Below are 25,717 nucleotides of genomic sequence, written 5' to 3' on the forward strand. Positions count from 1 at the left end.
TCCCACATTTGGCTGGCTAGCATACACTTTTATTAAGTTGATAAAAGCCAGGCACTGATGGTCCATGCCTTTAATGCTAGCTACTCAGGAAGTTCAAAACCAGTGCAGGCAGGAAAGTCCATAAGATTCTTATGTCTAAGTAACCACCAAAATCTAGAAGTGGAGCTGTGACTCAAGTGGTAGAGTACTAGCCTTGAAAAAGAAAAAAAAAAAAAGCTCAAAGACTAGAGCCAGGCCCTGAGTTCCTACACACACACACACACACACACACACACACACACACACACACACACACACACACCCCAATATCCATTAGTTCTACATTGTCTGTACCTACATTATCTGTGCCTACTTTCATTTTTTAGTAACCTGTCTAAACTTTTTAAATTATTTAATTCAATTATCTTTAAGTAGTTGTAAAGGGGGTTTCACTTCAACATGTGAGTTTCTGAGTACAATGTATCTTAAATCATACCATATTTTGTCTTTTCTGATTTCTTGCCCTTTCCATTTTCTATGTCACATATTTCTGTTCTACCCTTTTATGTCTTGCCTTGCTTTTTTATGTTTTACTCATATGCATATGAATATGCGTGCATGTGTGTGTGTGCTAGTTCAACAGATTTAATTCTTCGGGTATCGTTCTCCTGTATAGCTGATGCTCTACCACTTGAACCATACCTCCAGTACTGGTAAATTGGAGCTAGAAACTCACAGACTTTTTGGTCTTAGCTGGCTTCTAACCTTTATCCTCCAAGTGTCAGCCTCCTGAGTAGTCTCTAACACCTGGTGATTTTGCCTGTGCTATTTTTCTAACATCATAAGTAGGTAGATAGTGATTTATCCATCCCAAATAATGATTTTGTCTTTTATATAAAAGTACAACATAGCAGCTTTATTTCTGTTGATCAAGTATATTTTATTTTATTTATTTACTTCCAAACATTTCTTGTCATCCTGTGTTGAATAGCTTTTGGAGCAATTTAAAAAAAAAAAATTAAAAGCCAAATGCTGGTGACTCACTCCTGTAGTCCTAGCTACCCAGGAGGCTAAGATCTGAGGATCAAGGTTTAAAGCCAGTGTGGGCAGAAAAGTTCATAGACTCATCTCCAATTTAACCACTAAAATGCTGGATATGGAGCTGTGGCTCAAGTGGCAGAGTGCTGGCTTTGAGTGAAAAAGCTCAGGAACAGTGTAAGCCCTAAGTTCAAGCCCAGTTCCAGCACCAACATATACAAAAATAAACAATCAAATAATTCACTAAAGTTTCATTTACAGTTTTAATTTAATTTTAATTAATTTGCTTACATTTACTGTTTTTATTCATGTTTAAACATTCAGGTTTTCTTCCCCTGGTACTGGGGTTTTGAACTCAGGGCCTTGAGCTTTCTCAGGTAACATTCTACCACTTGAGCCATGCTATCAGCTCTGATTTTTGCTGGAGATAACGTGGACTTTCTCCTCAAGCTGGTTTCAAACCAAGTTTCTCCAGATCTCAACATCCTTAGTAAGTAGGATTATTGTACAAGCCATTGGTGTCATCTTTTTTTTATTTGGCTCATTCTTCTCTTGTATTTTTTCTTTTCAAGTTTTTATTTCTATACTTTTCTTACTATAATAAAATAATAATATTAGCAAACACACATAAGCAAAGTTAGGAATAACAAAAGCTCAAGCCAGGACATAAAATTTCCAAACCAAAATGTGTAACTTTCAAATCAGTAGAGGAGGAGAGGGAGTAAATGTAACTGAAGCAGTCAAAAATGTCAACGAAATCTTTCCTTCTCTTTCCCAGCTCTCTTCTCTTTCCCAGCTCTCTCTTTCCCACCTTGCCCAGACACCCTCTCTCTGCTCTTTCCTCTCTTTTTTCTAGCTCTCAGCTCTTTCCCAGCTCTCTCTCTTTCCCAGGCCTTTCTCAGCCGCGTGGAGTGCCAACCTGGCCTGGTCCCAGCAGGTCTACTGAATAAACCTACCCCTTACCTAAAAAAAAAAAAAAAGTCAACGATAAGGAACAGGAAAGGAGCAGTGAAGGAAAGGCATGGTAAATAAGCAAAAAAAGAAAAATAATAGACTGATACTTTTTATTTTTTTATAAATTAGAAAGATTTGTAAGGTTCCTACAATAATAAACAGTAGTATTGCATTCACTCTTTTCCAGTCTTCTGCAAATTTCTTAAGACTTCATAAAATCAGTCTTCTCACATACTTATGTGATTTGCCAGTCTATCACTGCTTATAGTGAATAGCATTTTCCATTACTTACAAAATTTTTAAGCAATAGTTACTTTTAGTTTAAGCAATAGTTACTTGAGTTAAACAAAACATCTGTAAATTGCTGGATTCTGAAGGACATTGAGACGGCTTCATGAAATATGAGGAAATATTTAAATCAATCTTACATGACAACACATCCTTGTAACTGCTGCCCTATGAAGTAATCTGGTACTCTCTGATATTCTCATTTAAAGAAATGGTGGCATGGAGCCCGGCACTAGTGGCTCATGCCTGCAATCCTAGCTATTCAGGAGGCTGAGATCTGAGGATCACAGTTCAAAGCCAGTCCAGGCAGGAAGTCCATGAGATTCTTATCTCCAGTAACCACCAGAAAACCGGAAGTGGTGCTGTGGCTCAAGTAGTAGAGCTTTAGCCTTGAGCTGAAGAGCTGAGGGACAACACCCAGGCCCTGAGTTCAAGCCCCATGACCAACAAAAAAGAAAAAATAATAAAAGAAAGAAATGGGAGCATGGGTTAGGAAGATAGCTTAGTGGTAGAGTGCTTGCCTAGCATGCATGAAGCCCTGGGTTCCATTCCTCAATACCACATACACAAAAAAAAGCTAGAAGTGGCACTGTGGCTCAAGTGGTAGAGCACTAGCCTTGAGCAAAAGAAGCTCAAGGACAGTGCTCAGGCCCAGGACTGGCCAAATAAAGAAAAAAGAAAAGAAACGGTAGCGTCTGATAGTCCAGGTGTGTTTGCTGGTTAGAAAAATGTTTCCAACCAGAACATCTTAGACCCACTGTCTGCAGAACTATTCTTTTCCCAGCTGCAATAACCAGAGGATTTCAACAGAGAAAAACCAGTAAAGCCTGGTATGATGAATGTGTTTCCTGTGGGAAATGATTCCCTGCTCTGCTGAGGAAGGAAACCAGGGTTCTCTGATCTGTAAGCTCTTGCTCACCTGTCTGCAGGGAGGAGATGCTTCTCCACAGAGCTCCTGTGTATACATTTAACATGGGCTGAGGACAGTACTGTTTGTTTTGGATAAATAGAGAAATCCATAAGATCAACAATTTTCACAGGAATTAGAAATTTTTTCCCATCAGAAACTCTAGAGATTGCTGATGAATAAAGATTACCTCTGAGCTAAGATATCACTGAGAAATGATGAGCGTACCAATGAAAGAACCACAGATTACAGGGTCACATTTTACTTTATTTAGTGGCTTAAAGTCGTTTCTCCAGAGCAATTTAAAAATAACAATCTTCAAGTGTCTAAAAATTAATCTTAAGGAAATCCTTGTGAGAGGCTGAGGTTAAGTATTCCGTGTGCTTGAAAACATACATGAAGACGTGAAATCCAGCAGAGAAGACAGAATTTCAATGCTTCTCAGACCTGACCATGCATTAGAACACCTATGGATCGTGATGAAATGATTTTCACCATTAAGTCTGAGATTTGGCATTTCTGATAAGCTCCCAGATGATACCAATTAAATGTGATCTTTGCTATGTTTGGGGACTTTCAAAGGAAGAAATTCAGCAGTTTAGTGGCAAATGTACATTTTTTAATTAGAGACTCCAGTTTGGGAACCATAAAGATGGAGTTGACAGCTCAAGTTATGGGAGAGATGCTTGTTTTACTGTTTACTGACTATGAAGAAAACTGTCACTTTTAGCAAATTGTCTTACTTAAAAGTTCCTGCTTTGGCCTGGTGGCTTGGCTCTTGTTGAGGAAAAAAGGAACTGCTTTGTGATAAGAAAGGATTTGTAACATGTGAGGTTTTGTCTTAAACTGATTTCTTTTCAAGATAATAATAACAGGGGGTATGAGTATATTTTGAGATTACTTGAACTGTCCATCTTATTTCAAATACAGGCTACTACATTCAAACTAGCCAATCATGAGAAGATTGTGAACCTGAGCTCAACCAATCTGAGCAGAGGGGTGGGGACTGCTGCATTAGAAATAAATATCATGGCAGCCTGCCTGCTCCGTGTACTTGCTTGCCTGACCTTTGGCTGACAGTGCACCCTTCTGGGAAGAAGTAAATTTTGCCATGCTGAGATAGTTCTGTATTTTCATATCTATCTTTGTGAGTCCAATGGTTCTTGCAAAGCATATGTATAACATGACAAGGCATGTAGAGAGCAGTATTAGTCTTTTACCATGAGCATGTATTCAGCCCTCAAGTATGAGTCCTAAATGTTTAATTCTCAAATTTTATTTTTTAATGAGAACAATAAATCTTTTTTTTTTTATTGTGAGAATACCGTACAGATGGGCTGGGAAGGTGGCTCAGTGGTAGAATGCTTGCCTTGCATGCATGAGGCCCTGGGTTCGATTCCTCAGCCACCACATAAGCAGGAAAAAAAAAAGCCAGAAGGGGCGCTGTGGCTCAAGTTGTAGAGCGCTAGCCTTGAGCTGAAGAGCTGAGGGACAGCGCCCAGGCCCAGAGTTCAGGCCAATGACTGGACCAAAACCCCACTCCCTCCAAAAATATATATATATATATATATACTATATATATATATTTGTGAGAATACTGTACAGAGGAGTTACAATTACATGGGCAAGATAACGAGTACATTTCTTATCAAGCATTGTTGCCTCCTCTGTTTCCCCTTCCCATCCCTTTCCATACTCCCCCCTTCCCCCCACCCAACCCTCCTCCCACCACCCACCAAAGTTGTAAAGTTCGTTTTTTCGACATAACGACTTGTACATCTCATCATTGCAGTGGGTCCACCTGTATCCCTAGTTAAACGATCTGTTTTTTCCCTTCCCCTCCACAAATTATACCAACATCAAATACAGTGAAAGCATGGGTTATACCATGGGGGAGGGACATACAAAGCAACACAGAAATCATCTTATGAATATGTTAGAAACAATCGCATAAAAGGAAAAACAAAAAACAAAAAAATTTGAATACTTATCTTGGGGTACACTCCCCTAATGTCAACTTATCTGACCTTTTCTGCTTGACTCAGACATACACTAGTTATTGCAAATAAGGGAAACCATGGGACCTATGTTTCTTTGGGCCTGGCTTACTTCACTTAATAGAATTTTTTCCAAGTCTTTCCATTTCCTAACAAATTGGGCAATGTCATTCTTTCAGATGGAGGCATAGAATTCCATTGTGTATATATACCACATTTTCTTCATCCATTCATCTACTGAGTGGCATCTGGGTTGGTTCCATATCTTAGCTATGGTAAATAATGCTGCAATAAACATAGTTGTGCTGGTAGCTTTAGTGTGGTCTTGTTTGTGATCATTTGGGTAAATGCTCAAAAGTGAGATTGCTGGGTCATAGGGGAGGCTCTAAGTGGAGTCTTTTGAAAGTAGCAGGGTATAAAATTAACCCTCAAAAATCAATGGCTTTTCTTTATGCCAAAAATGAGAAAAGTGTGGCTGAAATCAGGAAAGCAACTCCATTCATAATAGCCCCACAAAAAAATAAAATATCTAGGAATTAACTTAACCAAAGAAGTGAAGGACCTCTATGATGAAAACTTTAAAAACCTGAAAAAAGGAAACCAAAACAGAACTTAGAAAGTGGAAAAAACTCCCATGCTCCTGGATTGGAAAGATCAACATTGTGAAAATGGCAATACTTTCCAAGGCCATCTACAAATTCAATGTGATACCCATCAAAATTCCAACCTCATTCTTCAAGGAAATAGAAGAGGCAATCCAAAAATTCATATAGAATAATATAAGACCCCGAATAGCAAAAAAAATCCTTAACAGAAAGAACAGTACTGGAGGAATATCAATACCAAATTTCAAACTCTACTACAAAGCTATAGTAATCAAAATAGCTTGGTACTTGCACAAGAACAGACCCAATGGAATAGAATTGAAAACCCAGAAATGAATCTAAAGACCTATAGCCATCTAATCTTGGATAAGGGAGCTAAAAAAATAGAATGGAAGAAAGACAGCCTCTTCAGTAAATGGTGCTGGCAAAATTGGTTAATTACTTGTAGAAAACTAAAGCTAAATCCTTATATATCACCCTGCACCAGAATCAACTCCAAATGGATCAAAGACCTCGGAGTCAAAGCAGACACTCTGAAAACATTACAGGATGGAATAGGAGAAACCCTAGGTCTCCTTGGCACAGGCCAAAATTTTTTTTTGGGGGGGGGGCTGGATGGTGGTCCGGTCATGGGGCCTGAACTCTGGGCCTGGGCGCTGTCCCTCAGCTCTTCAGCTCAAGGCTAGCGCTCTACCACTTGAACGACAACACCACTTCCAGCTTTTTTCTTTTTGCTTATGTGGTGCTGAGGAATCAAACCCAGGGCCTCAGGCATGCAAGGCAAGTGCTCTACCACTGAGCCACCTTCCCAGCCCCTGAAATTTTCTTAATAGAGACCCAGAAACACAACAAATCAAAGAAAGGTTGGACAAATGGGATTGCATGAAATTGTAGCGCTTCTGCATAGCAAAGGAGATAGGCTTGGAAGATCAATAGAAAGCTCACGGATTGGGAGACCTTCACTAGCCATACAACAGACAAGGGTCTCATATCTAAAATATACCTGGAACACAAAAAATTAAATCCCCCAAAAACAAATCCTCAAAGAAACAAATGCCCAATAAATAAGTGGGCTAAAGACATAGAAAGACATCTCTAAAGAGGAAATAAAAATAGCAACTAGACACATGAAGAAATGCTCAACCTCTCTAGCCATAAAAGAAATGCAAATCAAAACAACATTGAGATACCATCTCACCCCAGTTAGAATGGCTAGAATCAAGAACTCTAATAACAACAGATGCTGGAGGGGATGTGGACAGAAGGGATCCTTACTGCATTGCTGGTGGGAGTGTAAACCTGTTCAACCACTTTAGAAAGCAGTATGGAGTTTCCTCAAAAGACGGCACATAGAGCTCCCCTATGACCCAGCAATCCCACTTTTGGACATTTACACAAATGATCACAAACAAATCTCTTTATTTATTAAATATCCTTTTTCAGCAAAGAAGTGTTTCTATTTTGATTTTTTAAAATCATTATGGAGGCTGGGAATGTGGCTTAGTGGTAGAGGGCTTTTAGCATGCATGAAGACCTGGGTTCCATTCCTCAGTACCACATAAACAGAAAAAGCCAGAGTGGTGCTATGGCTCAAGTGGTAGAGTGCTATCCATGAGCAAAAGAAGCTCAAGGACAGTGCCTAGACCCAGAGCTCAAACGCCAGGACTGGAAAAAAAATCATCATATTATTGAAATATTAATGGTTGTACAATATCATGTAACTGAAAGTTTTCATTGACTTCTGGGTTCTGGTAACACCCACAACTAGGTTCTGCATTTAATAGGGATATTGAGGAAATAAGATCCAGAGTACTCAATTGTAAATGGGTCAATCATCATCTATAAGAAAGATCCCAAGGCTGGGAAGGTGGCTCAGTGGTAGAGTACTTGCCTTGCATGCATGAGACCCTGTGTTCGATTCCTCACCACCACATAAGCAGAAAAACTCAGAAGTGGCACTGTGGCTCAAGTGGTAGACCACTACCCTTGAGCTGAAGAGTTGAGGGACAGTGCCCAGGCCCAGAGTTCAGGCCCCACGACCTACACAAAAACAAAGATCCCAAGCCAAGTACTAGTGGCTCACCCCTATAATCCTAGCTACTCAGAACGCTGAGATCTGAGGATCAAGGTTCAAAGCAAGCCTGGGCAGGAACGTCCCTGAGACTTAACTTCAAATAACCACCAGCAAATCGGAAGTAGCCTTTTGGCTCAAATGGTAGAGCGCTAGCTTTGAGCTGAAGAGCTCAATGGCAGCACCCAAGCCCAGAGTTCAAGACCCACAATGACAAAAAAGAAAGATCTCCTTTGTACAGAAAAGATTGACTTCTAAGATTATGAAAGGTTCCTAATTAGGCATGCTCACTAATTGGTTAGATACCATTTATGGAGTAGGTAGTCTTGGCTCTACTTGGAGTTCCAAATAAACTTGGGCTGGGTGCTGGTGGTTCATACCTGTAATCGTAGCTACTCAGGAAGCTAAGATCTAGGGATCATGATTCAAAGCCAGCCCCCGCAGGAAAGTCTGTGAGACTCTTATTTCCAATTAATCACAAAAAAAGTCGAAGTGACATTGTGGCTCAAGTAGTATAGTGCTAGCCTTGAGCAAAAAGAGCTCACAGGGACAGCGCCTAGATCCAGAGTTTAAGCCCCAGGACCAGCAAACTTGGAGCTGGATGCTACTGGATCACACCTGTAATCCTAGCTACTCAGGAAGCTGAGATCTGAGGATCGCGGTTCAAAGCCAGCCAGTCCATGAGACTCTTCTCTCCAATAAAACACTCAGAAAACTGGAAGTGTTGTGGCTCAAGTGGTGGAGCACTAGCCTTGATCTGAAGAGCTGAAGGACAGCGCTCAGGCCCAGAGTTCAAGCCCCATGGCCACAAAAGAAATAAGAACCTGGGAGTCTCTGAGCAGACTTTGCACCATAGACTTCTATATTGTTTGTCGTATGGTAACTCATTTTCCTATATTTACAGAGGGTTTTCTCAATTATATTTAGTTATTAAGTTCCATACATGCCCCAAAGTGGTTCCTGGTAAATGACTCTAATGATTAGGTTCCATTAGTGCTGCCAAGTCCAGCATAGTTTCAGGGAGCTAGTGGATTATTTTTCAGGTATTTGCACAAGAATATTCAGCACACTCACTGTGCTTAGTCCAACTATTTGATGAGAGCTACATCTGCTTCTCCATCTGCATCTGTCTCATCAGAGTTCTATCCATTAGCTGTCTATGACTGTTAAGAGTCAATATGGAGCTAAGGAAAGAAACTACATTTTAAATTCTCTATCCCTCTGCCTAGACATATCATCATTTTGCAGAGTGATATATTTCTTGTGATTAAATAGACCACCAAGGCTGCGATTGTCAAATAGAAAGGTTAACAGAGGCAAAGTTTACTTTTATTAAAAAATGTAATCATATCCAGATATCAGTGGCTCATGCCCATAATCCTAGCTACTCAGGAGGCTGAAGTCTGTGGATCTCAAAGCCAGTGTGGACAGGAAAAGTGTAAGATTCTATCTCTAATTAACCATCCTCCCCCTCCCCCCCCAAAAAAAGCTGGGAGTGGAGCAGTGGCTTAAGTGTAGAGTACTGGCTTTGAGAAAAATGGCTCAATACCTAGGCCCTGAGTTCAAGGCCCAAGACTCACACACACACACTGCAATTACAGAATATCATTAGTAATATACTGATTCATGGTTTCCAAGATTGTCTTATGTGTTAAAGCATGTCTGTCTCTGGGGTCCTTTCACTCCAAATGTGCTAACTCACACATGTGCTTTAAAAATAGAGAAGGCTGGGAAGTGGCTTAGTGGTAGAGTGATTGCCTAGCATGCATAAAGCCCTGGGTTCTTCCATTCCTCCATAACACATAAATAGAAAAAGCCGGAAGTGGCACTGTGGCTCAAGTGGTAGAACCTTGAGCAAAAGAAGCTCAGGGTCAGTGCCCAGACCCTGGTTCAAGTGTCAGGACTCGCAAACAAAAACAACAAACAGAGAGAGAGAGAGAGAGAGAGAGAGAGAGAGAGAGAGAGAGCTATAATTTTATTGTTATTGAGGGGTTACTATTTCACAATCCAGGTAATGAAATCACCCCTTCCTTCATTTTCCCCATTTCCCCCTCCCATCTCTCCCCATAAGTTGCATAGTTCATTTTCCACATCGTGAATACTGAGTACCATAACTGTATTTGTTCACACTTCCTCCCTCCCTTTCTCCACTCTCCTTAGCCCCTCCAAAAAGCAGAAAAAGGGAAAAAGTACACACCATTATTTGAGGTAAACTATACTTACCTGAGCATGGTGACTCAAACCTGTAGTCCTGGCTACTCAGGAGGCATAAGTAGAGAAGTTCCTTTTCTGACCAGCTCAGAACCTTCCTCCCACCAAAAAAATAGTTTTCAACCCCCTCAATGAATAAAAGCCAGGCGCAGCAGCACACATCTGCCATAGGAAGTGTATGAGGCTTACAGTCCAGCCCAACCAGAGCAGAAATGTGAAATCTTACTTTAAAAATAAAAAGAATACAAGAAGTGTCTCAAGTGGTGGCTCAAGTGGTAGGGCATGGTGTACAAGGCCCTGAGTTTGAACTGTAGTCCTGCCAAACAAATAAATGAACTTAGTCCTGAAACAAAGATTATAGCACCATGCTGATCTGTGATGTTTGTATTGTCAAGATTTGGTCTTCTTACATCAAGTGACATATGTGACACATGTGACAGAGTTCTAGACAATGCCTTGTTTCCCCTCTGCTATTGGGGCATGAGCTGGTGTCTCACTCTCTGATTGCTTTTTGCACATGGCTAGTGCTCTACCACTTGCGCCATACCTCCACTTCTAGTTTTTTGCTGTTTAGGGATCACAATCTTTCAGATTTGTCTACTGAGGCTAGCTTTGAACAGTGATCCTCAGAGATTCCTCCTGAATAGGGATAAACCACCAACACCCAGAAAAATACCATTCTTGTTTGAGATAGGGTTTTTAATATATACTCCAGGTTGGCCTCAAATTTGTAACCCTCCTAAGGCTTCTGAGGTGTCAAGATAAAAGGTACATGCCACGAGATACACTCCAGCCACAGAATATTACCCTGGCTGATAGACTTCCCCCTCCTTTTCCTTAATTCAGAGACTGATTGTTACAAATGTAGTTGTGAAATTCTAATGAGAAACCAGAGAATCTTAACGATTCTTGGGATCTACCTAACAGCTTCCTTGTCTACTTACTATTCTTCACCTTACTGTGCTAAACCTCCATCATTACGCTACCAGGTCTGGGAAAATAGAAGCAGTCTCTGTTCCTCAAACACTTTTCTCCCTCCTGCTAAAATTCTCTTTGCACACTATAACAGAGTGTTATTGTGTGTGTGTGTGCACATGCGCGCATATACACATGTGTGCATGTGCTAGCTTGAACGCATGGCCTGAGTACTGTACCTGAGCTTTTATTTGCTTACGTGCTCTACCACTTCTGGCTTCTGGCTTTTTTAGTAGTTAACTGGAGATAAGTTTCACAAGCTTTCCTTACTACTCCTGCAGATCTTGAGACATGTGACTCTGCAACTCTGCTGTCTCCTGCAGTTCTCCCATCTTTTCCTGCAGCTGGTCCAGCTTCTCAGTCAGATAGCCCTGGACCTGCTGCTCTTGACTACAGTCCAGCAGTAAGTTCCTCACTTTCATTAGCCTGACCAGGCCAGCCTGCAGATCAGCTAACTGCTCTAGGAACTTGGGGTTCTGCAATAGTATGCATTTTATGGCTTCATGGACATTCTCCAAGGTCTCCAGAATCTTATTGTGATCTTCTGTAGGTTGACTGAAATCTCCCCAACTCTCTAGTGACCACAACCTCACCTCCTGCTCCTGGTTGAGGACAGAGACTCTGATTTTTCTTGCATTTGAACATGCAGCTTCTAGGTTTCTCCATCTGTAGCTGCCGCTCTGCTTCCATAGTCTTGGGAGTGATGGCTCCACCAGCTGGCTCAATTCTGCCATCCTGGCCTCCAATACCTGCCTCGCCTCTTGCTTTTCCTCTTTCAGTGTGCACATCTGTGCCCATATATGCTGGACCTTTTCTTTCCATGTGGAGCTCCAACACCTTCAGGTTCTCTGCCTATTGGTCTCTCACCAGTTAAGAGTTTTGTCTCCACCTCTGTCAAGCTCCAAACTTATCTCACCAGACATGCCTGGTCGCTACCTGGAGGCTCAGATGTGCTAGGGAATTGAAGCAGTTCTGACATCTAGGCCACCTCTAAAGCTCCTTGAATTCTCAGCTTCATGTCTGCTTTGTCTGTCCGGATTCACAGCCCCTTCTGCCGTTCTGAGTTCTGCTCCTACAGGTCCTCCTTCCTTTCGCTTTTGTCCAGATGCAAATTCAGTCCTCTCTTTCAGTCAGCTCTCTATTGTAGCTGAATGCCTGCTTCAGCTTGGTGTCTACTACAGATGGGTTCTCTCCAGCTTTGTGATGCACTGTTGGGAAGACTGCAGGCAGCCAAAGACTCCAAACTTTCCTGTCAGAATTCCAGCTGCCCCCCCCCCCGAAATGGGATATATACCCAAGAATGGGACAGGTGGATCATATAGTGGAATTATGTGTAGTTTTTTTGAGGGACCCTCTTACTTTTTCCATAATATCTATCCTAATTCATATCCCCCCACTCCCCCAGAAGTATGTTCCATTTTCTGTAAACTCTCATTCATATTTCTCTTTGCTTCTTTGATAAGATCAATTTTTAATTAGAGAAAGATACTGGCTTTTTTTTTTTTCCAAAACTGGTGTTTGAGGGCTGGGAAGGTGGCTCAGTGGTAGAGTGCTTGCCTTGCATGCATGAGGCCCTGGGTTCGATTCCTCAGTACCACATAAGCAGAAAAAACCAAAAGTGGTACTGTGGTAGACTGCTAGCCTTGAGTGAAGAGCTGAGGCTCAGCACTCAGGCCCAGAGTTCAAGCCCCAGGACCAACAAAAAGAAAAAAGAAAACTTGGTGTTTGAAGTGGGACTTGCATTTGTTAGGCAAGTGTTCTACCACTTGAGCCATGTCTCCAGCCCCACTGTGGTTCTGATTTGCTTTCCCTGATGATTAGTGATAGAGTATTTTTTCAGATACTAGTTAGTTAAGCAAATGTAGTTGTTATTGGCCAAGAAATGAATGTAGTTTATTGAACTTGGCTTTATAATTTTTATTTTTTTTTTTGAAACAAGACCTTGCTATGTAGTCCAGACTGGTTTTGAACTCTCAATCCTTCTGCCTCAGCCTTCTTAGTTACTGTTGAACTTATAAATGTGTGCTACCAAACTTGGAAACACTTGGTTTGATGTTAAAGTATTTTTTCAGCTATTTTTTGGACAATATTGACCAATTAGTATTATTTCAAGTATTCATGGCATTTCTATTTACATTTTCCATTTTTCTAGTATACATGTGTATTTTGTAGTCTTGTGCTTGATTTGTATTCATCTCAATTATTTTACTAAGGGGCTGGGAAGGTGGCTCAGTGGTAGAGCACTTGCCTTGCATGCATGAGGCCCTGGGTTTGATTCCTCAGCACCACATAAGCAAAAAGAAAAAAAAGCCGGAAGTGGTGCTGTGGCTCAAGTGGTAGAGCGCTAGCCTTGAGCTGAAGAGCTGAGGCATAGCACCCAGGCCCAGAGTTTAGGCCCCAGGACTGGACCCAAAAAAAAAAGAAAAAGAAAATATAAATTATTTTACTAAGTAAAATTACAGACTTATGGGGGGAGGGCACACAAATCCCTGAGTTCAAGCCCCATACTGGCACCAAGATTAATAATAATAGCAATATTCTTTTACAAAAAATGTAAGTATTCATGGATGAGTTTATAAGGTCATTTTTTAGAGATAAGGTCAATAGTGATAATAGGCTCAAAAATGAATTCCGAAAACAATTCTGAGTAACAGCCCCACGCTCTCGGTGCTAACAATTTAGCAAATATATTTTTATATATCCTAAGTTCTATTTTTTCCCTAATGGCAGTGTCCTTTGAACCACAGACTTGTGGATACTAAAAATCTATTGTGTCCTACATGACTATGCCAGGCAAGAGATAAAATGTATGTGTGTGTGTGTGTGTGTGTGTGTGTATGATGATGATGATGATGAAATATATATTTAGGGGCTGGGAAGGTGGCTCAGTAGTAGAGTGCTTACCTCACATGCAATGAGGCCCTCCGTTCGATTCCTCAGTACTATATAAACAGAAAAAGCCAGAAGTGGCGCTGTAGCTCAAGTGGTAGAGTGTTAGCCTTGAGCTGAAGAGCTGAGGGACAGTGCCCAGGCCCAGAGTTCAGGCCCATGACCAACCAAAAAAAAAAAAAAAAGAAAAGAAAAAAATGTGTATTTATATTATGTAATAATCAAATTAGGCTTATAGAGTATGTATGTATTAATGATCACACTGCACCTCTTAAGTACATAGAAGTATTATGTGTCAATCAGAAATGTTTTAAATGCTCTAGTTCTACATTAGACTTCTCAAGCTTTGCTTGATTTCAAAGTAAGCAGGAAAACAGAGGAAGTATATTTTATTGGCATTTTGACCCAGCAAAGCACAACTCAAATAAAATAGAACAAAGCAATTTAAACTAGTTGAACAACATATAACAGTAATTTCTGTTTTACTATCATATGATTGTGTTCATGCAAGTACAATCATCAAAACTATCTTTCAAAATATATGTCAGAGCACCACTTCCATTTGTAGTAAATGATAATGTAAATTCATTGTCAAATCTTATCTGGCTTTAGAAGTGTAAACATATTTGCTACAAGTAAACTTTAAAAGGTAAAAGTTAATGTTACTAATGAATAAATCAAACTAAAACCAAATACCAACACGTGACATAATTAAACATTACATAATACTGTTTCAATAACAACAACTTAATAATTTCACAAAAGAGAAATAGAAATAAAAAGTAAGGTGTAAACTCCCCATATAGTGTTAAAATACTGAAGGATATAACTTCTACCTAACAAAAAGATGAAACATCAAAATGAAACACCAAAACTAAACCAAATCTGGCTTAGTAGCTACCACAGTCATTATACTTCAAAAGATCTTTTCATTCACTTTGAAAAAAATGCTTTATTTCCTACCTCTTGTTTAATTCATGTAGTTAAATTATGTGAATTGAATATTTGGGGGAGATTTCACATTTATTGTCAGTTGTAGGACTGTAACCCCCTAAAATTTTTCTTTTTTAAACAATTTTTCCAAATAACCTAAAATATTATCTTCATAAAAAAATTACCATTATAAAGTCAGGCAATTCCTAAACATTAAATCCATCTTAACAGAAGTAGAGAAAAAGTGTATATATAAATGCTGAAAATGACAGAAAAATATTTAATGAATAGGCAAAAATGTTCACATTTATCATTACTATTGATTTGTTCCTTTCTGGCTAAAATTCAATATGTTCTTAAAAGGTCAGCAAGGACATTCAGTGCCACTTTAGATTTTTCTATCTGTAATACAAGGCAGACTCTATTTTTATTCTTAAACATAATTAAATTATAAAGACTACAAATTTGTAAAACTAGTTATAATACTGTACCAAGCAAAACAAAGTTGTTCTCATTGCTCTTGTTACATTCCAGCTTAATCTATACAAGTAAAAATGTTTCTAGATGTTGTGTCAAACCATACTGGTACAAGGTGGAGGGAAAAGCATAGAGAGAGATTTCTGCTGGCTCCTAGGATAAACTGAAAAGGGAAAAAAATGAAATTGAAATATTTCATCTCAAGTGTCCTTACGAGGCTTAGCATGTCAAGCAGCACTTGATACAGCAAGTTTCTTCAAATGATCCATGAACACTTGTAAACTAACATCATCTGTGAGAATAGGGGCTCCAGACTCCTAGAGGAAAAGGAAACATCTGTTAGAATCAAAATATAGGATGACACCTTGGAATGTATAAGCAATGTAGAAGCAAATTCTTAAGGCTATCATTTGAAGTAGAATAATGACTGATTCTGGTTGCAGAAAGGGAAACTCAATGTAAATCCTAAGAAATCCCTGAGTAACAGTACTGTCATTCATGGGCATACCTTCGCTTCTGCTAGGAGATGAACTGTCTCAGGAAGAAGGCTGGCAACCAGAAAGAGCAAGGACATGAATACTGGGTTGGGACCTTAATACAACATGACCTCCAGACCCCTGTTCCCTGTCACAAATGCCAGCTGAAAAAAAAGAAAACTCACAATATCATTTTAAATAACTGGCGCTTATCAAATTTCTTTCTAGTCATTTTCATTGATTTCTGTGGGTTTTAAGGAACTAACAAGAGTTAAGGAAAATTCTTAATATGCATTTTAATCAAGACTGCATTGACAAGCTGGGCGACAATGACTCATGCCTATAATCCTTGTTACTCAGGAGGCTGAGATCTGAGGATCACAGTTCGAAGCCAGTGAGGAAAAAAAAAAAAAAAAAAAAAACAGAAGAGGAGGTATTATAGCTCAAGTGTTATAGCACCAGCCTTGTGCAAAAGAGCTCAGAGACAATACCGAGGCCCTGAGTTCAAGCCCCAGTACCAGTACCAAAACAAAAACAAACAAATGTTACATTGAACAACTACTTAAAGATAATTAAAAGTATTTAAATATGCACTGACAAAATGATAGCCTAATCCAATAACTGTTAAGTATTATAATAGGAAAATATTTTCATAAGATTTCTGAATTTTAAATTCTTCTGATGCTCATACTTCATATAGTAATAAATAGAAAAAGTCTAAAAGCAGGAAACATTAAGTAATTTTGAGACCAACAAGTTAGTGGCAAATACAGCTCCTGTGGGTCTAGTCTGGCACAGCCTTTTCTGGCAAAAGGGAAATCCTATCATGTTAATCCATTTTTTTAAACCAAGAGAAAAGCTGTATTTTTTATGGTTGATAATATATATACTTTTTTATTATTATTACCTTTAAGTAGTTGTACAAAGAAGTTTCCATTTTACAAAACAGTATATGAAGACAAAGTGTCTGACAACATTGTCACCCATCTCTCCTAACCCATCCCTTCTCACTTTTTTTCTTTAATTGACATTAGATGATTACATAAATTTCATGTATTTTACAGTATTGTGGAATAGTGATACTTAAAGTCAACATATTTCACAAGGCAAACTGTCATTATCATGGTCTCTACAGTTTGTGAATTCTATGAGCAGAAGAGCTGTATTTTAAGAAAAATGAAATGCAAAAGGAAAAATGCTGAACATGGCATGATATAGTAAAGGAACACTAAAGGTGCTTAAAGTTATATACAGCTATATAGCAGCAGAGAAATTTTTTTAAAGACATACTGAATTAATAAACGGCTTTGTTGAATGACAACTCTTTTATACAACTACTAAAAGATAATAAAAAATAATTATTTTTGGTCATGGATCTTGAACTCTGGACCTGGGCACTGTCCTTCAGCTCTTCAGCTCAAAGCTAGTGCTCTAGCTCTTGAACCACAGCACCACTTTCAATTTTCTGGTAGTTAATTGGAGATAAGAATCTCATGGACTTTCCTGGCTGGGGTGGCTCTGAACCATGATCCTCCTGAGTAAGCTAGGATTACAGGCATGAGCCACCGGCGCCTGGATTTAAAAATATTTTTAAAAGCCAATAGACTTGAAAGATATAGAGTTTAAAAACTGCCAAATACTGGGAATGTGGCTCAATGGTAGGACACTTGCCTTGCACCCATGAGGCCCTGGGTTCGATTCCTCAGCACTACATACGCAGAAAAAGCCGGAAGTGGCACTGTGGCTCAAGTGGTAGAATGTCAGCCTTGAGCAAAAAGCAGCTCAGGGACAGTGCCCAGTGCTCAGGACCGGCAAAAAAAACAAAAAACAAAAAACCTGCCAAAGGGCTGGGAAGGTGGCTCAGTGGTAGAGCGCTTGCCTTGCATGCCTGAGGCTCTGGGTTCGATTCCTTAGCACCACATAAGCAAAAAGAAAAAAGCCGGAAGTAGTGCTGTAGCTCAAGTGGTAGAGCGCTAGCCTTGAGCTGAAGAGCTAAGGGACAATACCCAAGCCCAGAGTTCAGGCCCCACGACTGGACCCAAAAACAAAAGAAGAACCTGCCAAATACTACAGGAAAGAACATGTTTCTTGTTTTGTAAAATCAAAATGCTACTTATCATGTTAATTCGTAAGAAGGATTAGAATTCAGAGGAACACAGTCAGATTGCCTGGGCTCAAATTCTGAATCTGCCACATCTTATTCATGTGACTTTGAGGATTACTTATTCTTTGTCTTAGTCTCTGCATCTGGAAAAAAGGGTACTAGGACCTACTCACACAGTTGTTGTAAGGACTACATCAGTTGAACAACACAACACAAACAGAACCATACCTGGCACACACCATCTGACTACATCCACTATTACTTCTTTTGGAAAACCTATTATTTTATGATACTAAAATAATTTCCTTATTGTACATTAGCAGTTATCCTGGAGAAGCACAGATTTCAGATGAGACTTAAATCAATACAGGCTGGTAGGCCTTCCTAAAACTATGCCTGATTGTTTTTACAATTTACATGTTTACCATCCCAATTCACCCAGTCCCAAATCTACTTCTAGTCAAGACAAAATATGTAACTTGCCTAATTTGGAGGCTGAGATTTTATTTGAAATTACAAATACTAATGCTCAGGCTTTATCAAAAGTTAGCAGTTAAGTTGATCTTTTCAAATACCCTTTTTTTCTCATTAAAATATATGTAGCATTGTGGCTCAAGTGGTAGAGTGCTGCCTTGAGCTGAAGAGCTGAGGCACAGTGCCCAGGCCCACAACCGACAAAAAAATAAATAAAATATATGTAGCATTAGACAGTGAGGCCCAAGGTTCACATCACCTAGCTCACAAAGCACTATATCCAGAGACCCCTCACTGTGACAGAGCAGTGTTACAGTGCTGCCCTCTTCAGGTCACCACTGTTCATGGCTGCTGATAAAAAGAAAACTAAGAAACTAGATTCCATTAATCTTTACTAAAATGTTTGATGACTAATTCCCCAAATCACAATTACCAAGTTACCTTAATAATTAAGAATTTACAAGGAAAGATGGGGGAGAGAGATGAAAAAGGAGACATTAACAAAGAAATAACCTGGGGCTAGGAAGGTGACTCAGTGGTAGAGCGCTTGCCTTGCATGCATGAGGCCCTGGGTTCGATTCCTCAGCACCCCATAAGCAAAAAGAAAAAAAAGCCAGAAGTGGCGCTGTGGCTCAAGTGGTAGAGTGCTAGCCTTGAGCTGAAGAGCTGAGGGACAACGCCCAGGCCCAGAGTTCAGGCCCCACGACCAGACCAAAAAAAAAAGAAAGAAAAGAAATAACCTGACAAGTTGCTAAAATAAGTAATCTCCCTTTAAGTTTTAAAAATTAAAAAGTGCTGGACACTGGTGGCTCATGCCTATAATCCTAGCTACAGGCTGAGTGCAAGCTCCAGGACTGGTAAAAAAAAAAAAGAACCTGCCAAATACTACAGGAAAGGACATGTTTCTTGGTTTGTAAAATCAAAATGCTACTTATCATGCTAATTCATAAGAGAGGTTAGCATTCAGACGAACAGAGTCAGATTGCCTGGGCTCAAATCCTGAATCTGCCACATCTTTCTCAGGTGACTTCGAGGATTACTTATTCCGTGTCTTAGTTCAAAGCCAGCCTAGGCAGGAAAGTCTACCAGAAAACCTGAAGTGGTGCTGTGGCTCAAGTGGTAAGAGCACTTGCCTTGAGCTGAAGAGCTCAAGGACAGTGCCCAGGCTCAGAGTTCAAGCCCCATAGCCCCCCCCAAAACAAATTTAAAAAGTTAAGTAAAATTAAACAAAATAATAATAAAGAATGTAGAATCTGTAATCAAGAGCCTACCACAGTTTAGCGATGGCATCTTAGGCAAGTTAATCTACATAACCTCAAGTTCTTTCAAATACCTCAAGGTCTTACTTATGCTTAGACTACCTTACTTCCAGGAAGTAATAATTAAACTTCAAAGTTTAAAATAAATGTTTTTTGCTTTGTTTTGTTTTTTTTGGGTCCGGTCGTGGGGCCTGAACTCTGGGTCTGGGCGCTGTCCCTCAGCTCTTCAGCTCAAGGCTAGTGCTTTACCACTTGAGCCACAGCGCCTCTTCCAGCTTTTTTCTTTTTGCTTATGTGGTGCTGAGGAATCAAACCCAGGGCCTCAAGCATGCAAGGCAAGCGCTCTACCACTGAGCCACCTTCCCAGCCCTAAAATAAATGTTTTTGTGGGGGGTTTTCGCCAGTCCTGGGACTTGAACTCAGGGCCTGGGCACTGTCCCTGAGCTTCATCCACTCAAGGCTAGCACTCTACCACTTAAGCCACAGCATCACTTCTGGCTTTTTCTGTTTATGTGGTACTGAGGAATGGAACCAAGTGCTTGCTGGGCAAGCACTACCACTAAGCCACATTACCAGCCATAAATGTTCTTTTTTATGTTGAATACCTTTAAAGAGGAATAACTTTTTTGACCAAAGATAGTGAAACTATGCCAATATTCTGATTGTTATTGTCCAAATCAAACACATTACTATTAAAACTGGACAACTAACTTGTCTGTGTTGTAAAATTTTAACTCCTACCCTGTCTGCCAAACTTCTATACATTCATGTTTCCAGATCTACTGTATTCAGTGTTCAGGATATTGTGGGAAGTTCAAAATGAAAGGAGGCAAGGAATTCCTTTTTGCAAAACCAAACGTAAGAAGGATGAAAACAATAAATTAACATGATAACTGCCCTCAAGTATAACCTAACAGCAGAAGAACCATAGGAAACAGGATGCTGGCGTGGGCAGCGAGAGGAGAATGATAGGGCAGGGACATTATACAAAACTACTCATACACTCATAGGAAAAGTTTCAAGGGTTTTGTGAACTATACACTGGGCTTTGAGAATAGCTACATGTGTCTCAGGATGAAACTACAGAGAAGGGAACAAGTTCAGAGAGAGGCCCAGGGGTTGACCAAGGGATCTGTATGGTAGCTAACAGGAGAAAAGCACATTTGGGTCATATCAGTAAAGAACCCTCAATACAATATATAGGAATACTATTCAGTAACAACTGATCAAAGATTTTAAAGCTGATATTTAAAAAAACTAATTTTTTTTTCTTTCATGCAATTGTTTCTAACACATTTATAAGATGATTTCTATGTTGCTTTGTATGTCCCTCCCCCATGGTATAACTCCTACTTTCACTGTATTTGATGCTGGTATAATTTGTGGAGGGAAGGGCAAAAACAAATCGTTTAACTAGGGATACAGGTGGACCTATTGCAACAATGAGATGTACAAGTCATTATGTCGAAAAACGAACTTTAGGGCTAGGAAGGTGGCTCAGTGGTAGAGCGCTTGCCTTGCATGCCTGAGGCCCTGGGTTCAATTCCTCAGCATCACATAAGCAAAAAGAAAAAAGCCGGAAGTGGTGCTGTGGCTCAAGTGGTAGAGCGCTAGCCTTGAGCTAAGAGCTGAGGGACAGCGCCCAGGCCCAGAGTCCAGGCCCCACGACCGGACCCCCCCCCCAAAAAAAAAGAAAAAGAAAAAACGAACTTTACAACTTTGGTGGTGGTGGGGAGGATCGGGCAGGGGAAGGTGGGGGGAGTATGGGAAGGGATGGGAAGGGAAACAAAGAGGAGGCAACAATGCTTGATAAGAAATGTACTTGTTATCTTGCCCATGTAATTGTAACTCCTCTGTATGGTATTGTCACAATAAAAAAAGTAAAAATTAAAAAACAAAACTAATCTGGTAACTGCCCCCTTCCCCCCCCAAAAAAGCTGAAAATACTAAGACCAGTGAGCAGGAATCCCATCAGTCCATGTGAAGGCACCTGACTTTGATTAATGACATGGAAGCGAGAGAAAAGACAAAAGAAACAGGGTAAAACATTTGTAATGAGGAGCAGAAAGAGAAAAAAAATTTAAGTAACTGATGTTTCAAGCCCTGGGGATTAAAGAGACCGATGAGGTCCTTTGTAAAAGTATAGGGAATCATGAAAGACAAGACAGTGTAAAAGGAGAAGTAAGGTCTGGCATTCTGTGTGTGAAATTGTCTACACAAAGTCATGTGTAAAGGCAGCTAAAGAAAAAGTTTACAACTCAGCATGAAGCCAAACAAAAGGTAAAGATTAGCAAGCTAGCCTGCACATGAAAACTGAAGCCATAACAGAGCCATTTCTCTCCCTCTAATTTTGTATACTGCTGTTGTACCCTGGAATATTTTCCTCCAAAATCCAGTTACGTCCTATGGAGTCTTCTTTTGAAATATCTCTCAAATTTATTCCTTTTCACTACTTTGTCTTCATTTCCCCTAAGTTACATCACTATAATAAATAGCTTCTGCCTAAAGATAATTCTAAATTAATCTTAGGATTAATATTAATATTAATATAATTAATATATTATGTAAGGCCCAAATTTGCCTGTCTGTCCAAAAACCTTGAACAATTAGCTCTCTATTGCTTACCAAATAAAGACAACTCTTCAGTCTTCAACTTGGCATTCAAGATTCTCACAATTTGGTCATGGAACAAAGCTCCAGTTTTACATTCTACTATTGACTTCTACACATATTATCTTAACCTATACTATATTTTAAGCAAAATTCCCTTCTCAGGTACTTTCCACTTATTTAGGTAATAATCATTCCTTTTTGGGGTCACAAACCCTCATCTACTGTATCCATAATCTCTTCTCTCTTCTTCTATCCCTACAATACTTGCATATTCTGCCCATAGTTTATTTAGGTATGTAGTCTCCTTAGGTAGACTACAAACTCTTTGAAGGCATACTCCAAAGTGCCAAAACACAGTCCTGTACATACTGAACATTTGATAGATGTTGACGTGGCATCAAGAGGGAGAGCTAATGAAGTCAGTAAATGAGAATAAATAGAGTCAAAGTAGTTCACTCACATGTATGAAAATAGAGAATGTATAAAAATTCAACTGCTCAAATTGTTTTAAAAGGGACAGGGACAAAGGAGTGTGACAGAAAGAGTGAGATTGATTGCAATACATTGCACACAAGAGTGAAATGTCATAATGAAACCCCTCCTGTACAATTAATGTATACTAATTAAAAGTGAAAGGGGGGGCCCAGACCTGTAACCAAGTTAAAATATGCCAAAAACCAATTTCTGACTTCTTTCCTCTCCAAACTTGTTGTGCCTTCCTTCTGCAGTTCACAGCCTTATATCAGACTCAAATCTTCCTTTCCTATTTTATTGCTTTTTGTCTCGGGAGGGTATGGGGCTTAAGGTGGACTATGATGAGGTTCTAGCTGTGTGACTGAATCAACTTGTTTTGTTTTTCTATAGTGCTACCAACTATTAATTCTATTTTCTTTCCTTATTTTCTCATAACTTCTTTTTTTTAGCAGAAAACATCACTAAATACACAGGGGAAAAAATGTGTTTTTTTACTTAAAGAACAAACGATGACAAATGACTACACAAAGAAACAGTTTCAAAGACTGCTACTGACACTTACCTGCCCCCAGGCATACATATTATTATGCGTCTGTGAAGGGTTGACTTTTGAGAGGAGGAAACGAGCCTTAAAGTAAAGAAGAAATAATATTATCCATCAAAAATAGATTTAGCAAATATAACTAAATATACTTGCTGAAGTCAATTTAATGCATTGCTAAAATTAATTTTATTAAAATACATCTAAAAAGATTAAAATTTCAAATGTGTAGGCCATTGTGCTATAAATAATGTTCCCTCTTCTCTTCCAATCATGTGTCCTAACATTAATAACAATAATAAATTGCTGCATCTAAAAGTCAGCATATAAAAATTATGTGTGTAACAAATATGACAAAGTTTAATGTGAAATTATAATTTTTGCAAAGTAGTCAAAAATATAATCAGAATGTCTGAAGTCTCATAAAATGATACAAATAAAAACTCTGACAATCTACATTGTTTCACTTTCAGAAATGGTGTTCCAAGTTAAAAACCACTGGTAATTCATGGGACAACTTAACAATCACTCTCTATCAATCCATCACAGCTTATCATCATGAAAAAAATAAGTTAAAGAGAAAAATAGCAAGACACATTGAGACAGTATTGAGAGTAGTCATAAATCTTAATTATTCGAGAAGAACATATAAGTATTTAGACTCACATAGAATCTGTTTTCTAAGTAAGCAGTTCATACAGTATCTGAGCATTTCTGAACTCAATTCCTAGAGCCAAACTAAGCATGGTGGTGATACCCTATGATCTCAGCACTTGGGACACTAACACAAAGTATGGAGAGATTGATGCCAGACTGTGTTACACACTGAGGCACTGTCTCACAAATAAATTTTACACTCTTCATTTAATGTGCTTCCCTGTCCACAACTACTTCAAATTTCAATTTTCTAATCTTCAAGGTGGAGATAGAAACACAGTTCTTATGAAAATCAAATGAAATAAGGAATGCAAAGTGCACACACATTCTCAGTACATGATAGTCCTATGAAAAATACAGTAAAAGGGGCTGGGAAGGTAGCTCAGTGGTAGAGCGCTTGCCTTGCATGCATGAGGCCCTGGGTTTGACTCCTCAGCACCAAATAAGCAAAAAGAAAAAAGCCGGAAGTGGTGCTGTGGCTCAAGTGATAGAGCGCTAGCCTTGAGCTGAAGAGCTGAGGTACAGCGCCCAGTCCCAGAGTTCAGGCCCCACGACCGGACCCAAAAATAAAAATAAAAAATAAAATAAATAAAATTTAAAAAAGAAAAATACAGTAAAAGCAGAATAATTGGTATAATTTCTATGTAACTGTCACTAATACTTTATAATATTGGGGTTGAAACTAGGGATGTAGCAATAAACAAACTATAGTCTCTGCCACTAAGAAGTAAGTAAAATACATCACAACTTAAAGTTCAATATATATAACTGATCACCACTGCAAGGCAGAAGTGTCTCAGAGACATGTGTTAAAGACCCTAAACCTGGCCTTCTGGAGAGCTCAATAGGCCTGGGTATATATGTACCTACCTATTTAAATCTTAGTTCTAAAAATCACAAAAGCATTTTCTAATACCACAACGCTTTTCTTTTAGTAGAAAACTAGAGCAATATAATGAAGGAGTAAGCTAACACAAAGTTTAGTATTTTACTTTAAGGAAAGTACACTAAATCATTTCCCAAGGATTCCTGATCCTATCTTCTTGCTCACTAAGGCTAATATCCCATTGGAATGCCATTCTGGCTCTGTTACAAGAGGGAGTGGAGGTGGAGTAAAAAATCAAGCGCCAGCCTCAGGCAACTGGTTGATTTTATTGTTCTGCTTTCAGAGCCACTGCAAAAAGCAAGCATTGGATACCCTTCCCTCCCATCTCCTTCCATCTGTTCTGTGAGGCAATTTATTTAAATTCCTCCCAGAAGGCAATCAACAACATAGGCATGTGTATATGAACTACTCACCTGGCTGCCTCCATGTTCTGTGTCAATGTATCTTGGCATTGGAAACCGGGAGTGAAGAATCTCCTGGGCGTCATCCACTGGGGCTTGCAGAAGGTGGCGGAAATTTTCATATTCTGGCATGTCCTGATATCCTGACTTTCGCCACTGGGCTATGGTCTAATTTTAAAACAAAGGAATTTTAAATTTTCCTGTCCATCTAAAAATCTTGAGTTTTTTTAATAAAAGGATGTAATCTTCAGAAAACAAGAAAATGGTTAAAAACTGCATTTATCTCCATTTTTATTGTTTTTATTTTATTATTATAAAGGTGTTATACAGAGGGATTACAATTACCTAAGTCAGGTAATGAGTACATATCTCAATTTTTAAAGTTACAAATACTAATTTCAATAGAGTGGAAAAAACAATTTAAATGCTGAGCACTAATGGCTGAATACTAATAGCTACTCAGGAGGCTTAGATCTGAGGATCATTGTTCAAAGCCAGACAGCCAAAA

General features: G+C 39.2%; 1 protein-coding gene across 1 annotated transcript in view; it reads right to left on the reverse strand.

Moving 5' to 3' along the window:
• Window positions 1-14,268: 14,268 nt before the first annotated feature.
• Sec23a (SEC23 homolog A, COPII coat complex component) overlaps window positions 14,269-25,717 on the reverse strand; it is a 54,836-nt gene continuing 43,387 nt past the window's right edge. The window contains exons 18-20 of the mRNA XM_042677857.1: window positions 25,222-25,377; window positions 23,287-23,352; window positions 14,269-15,641 (exon numbers count right to left, since the gene is read on the reverse strand). Coding sequence (XP_042533791.1) covers window positions 15,552-15,641; window positions 23,287-23,352; window positions 25,222-25,377 — 312 coding nt within the window. The 3' untranslated portion in view covers window positions 14,269-15,551. The remainder of the gene's footprint in view (window positions 15,642-23,286; window positions 23,353-25,221; window positions 25,378-25,717) is intronic.

Source organism: Dipodomys spectabilis, unplaced genomic scaffold (genome assembly GCF_019054845.1).
Source record: "Dipodomys spectabilis isolate Male_0828 unplaced genomic scaffold, ASM1905484v1 ptg000042l, whole genome shotgun sequence".
Classification (NCBI taxonomy): domain Eukaryota; kingdom Metazoa; phylum Chordata; class Mammalia; order Rodentia; family Heteromyidae; genus Dipodomys; species Dipodomys spectabilis.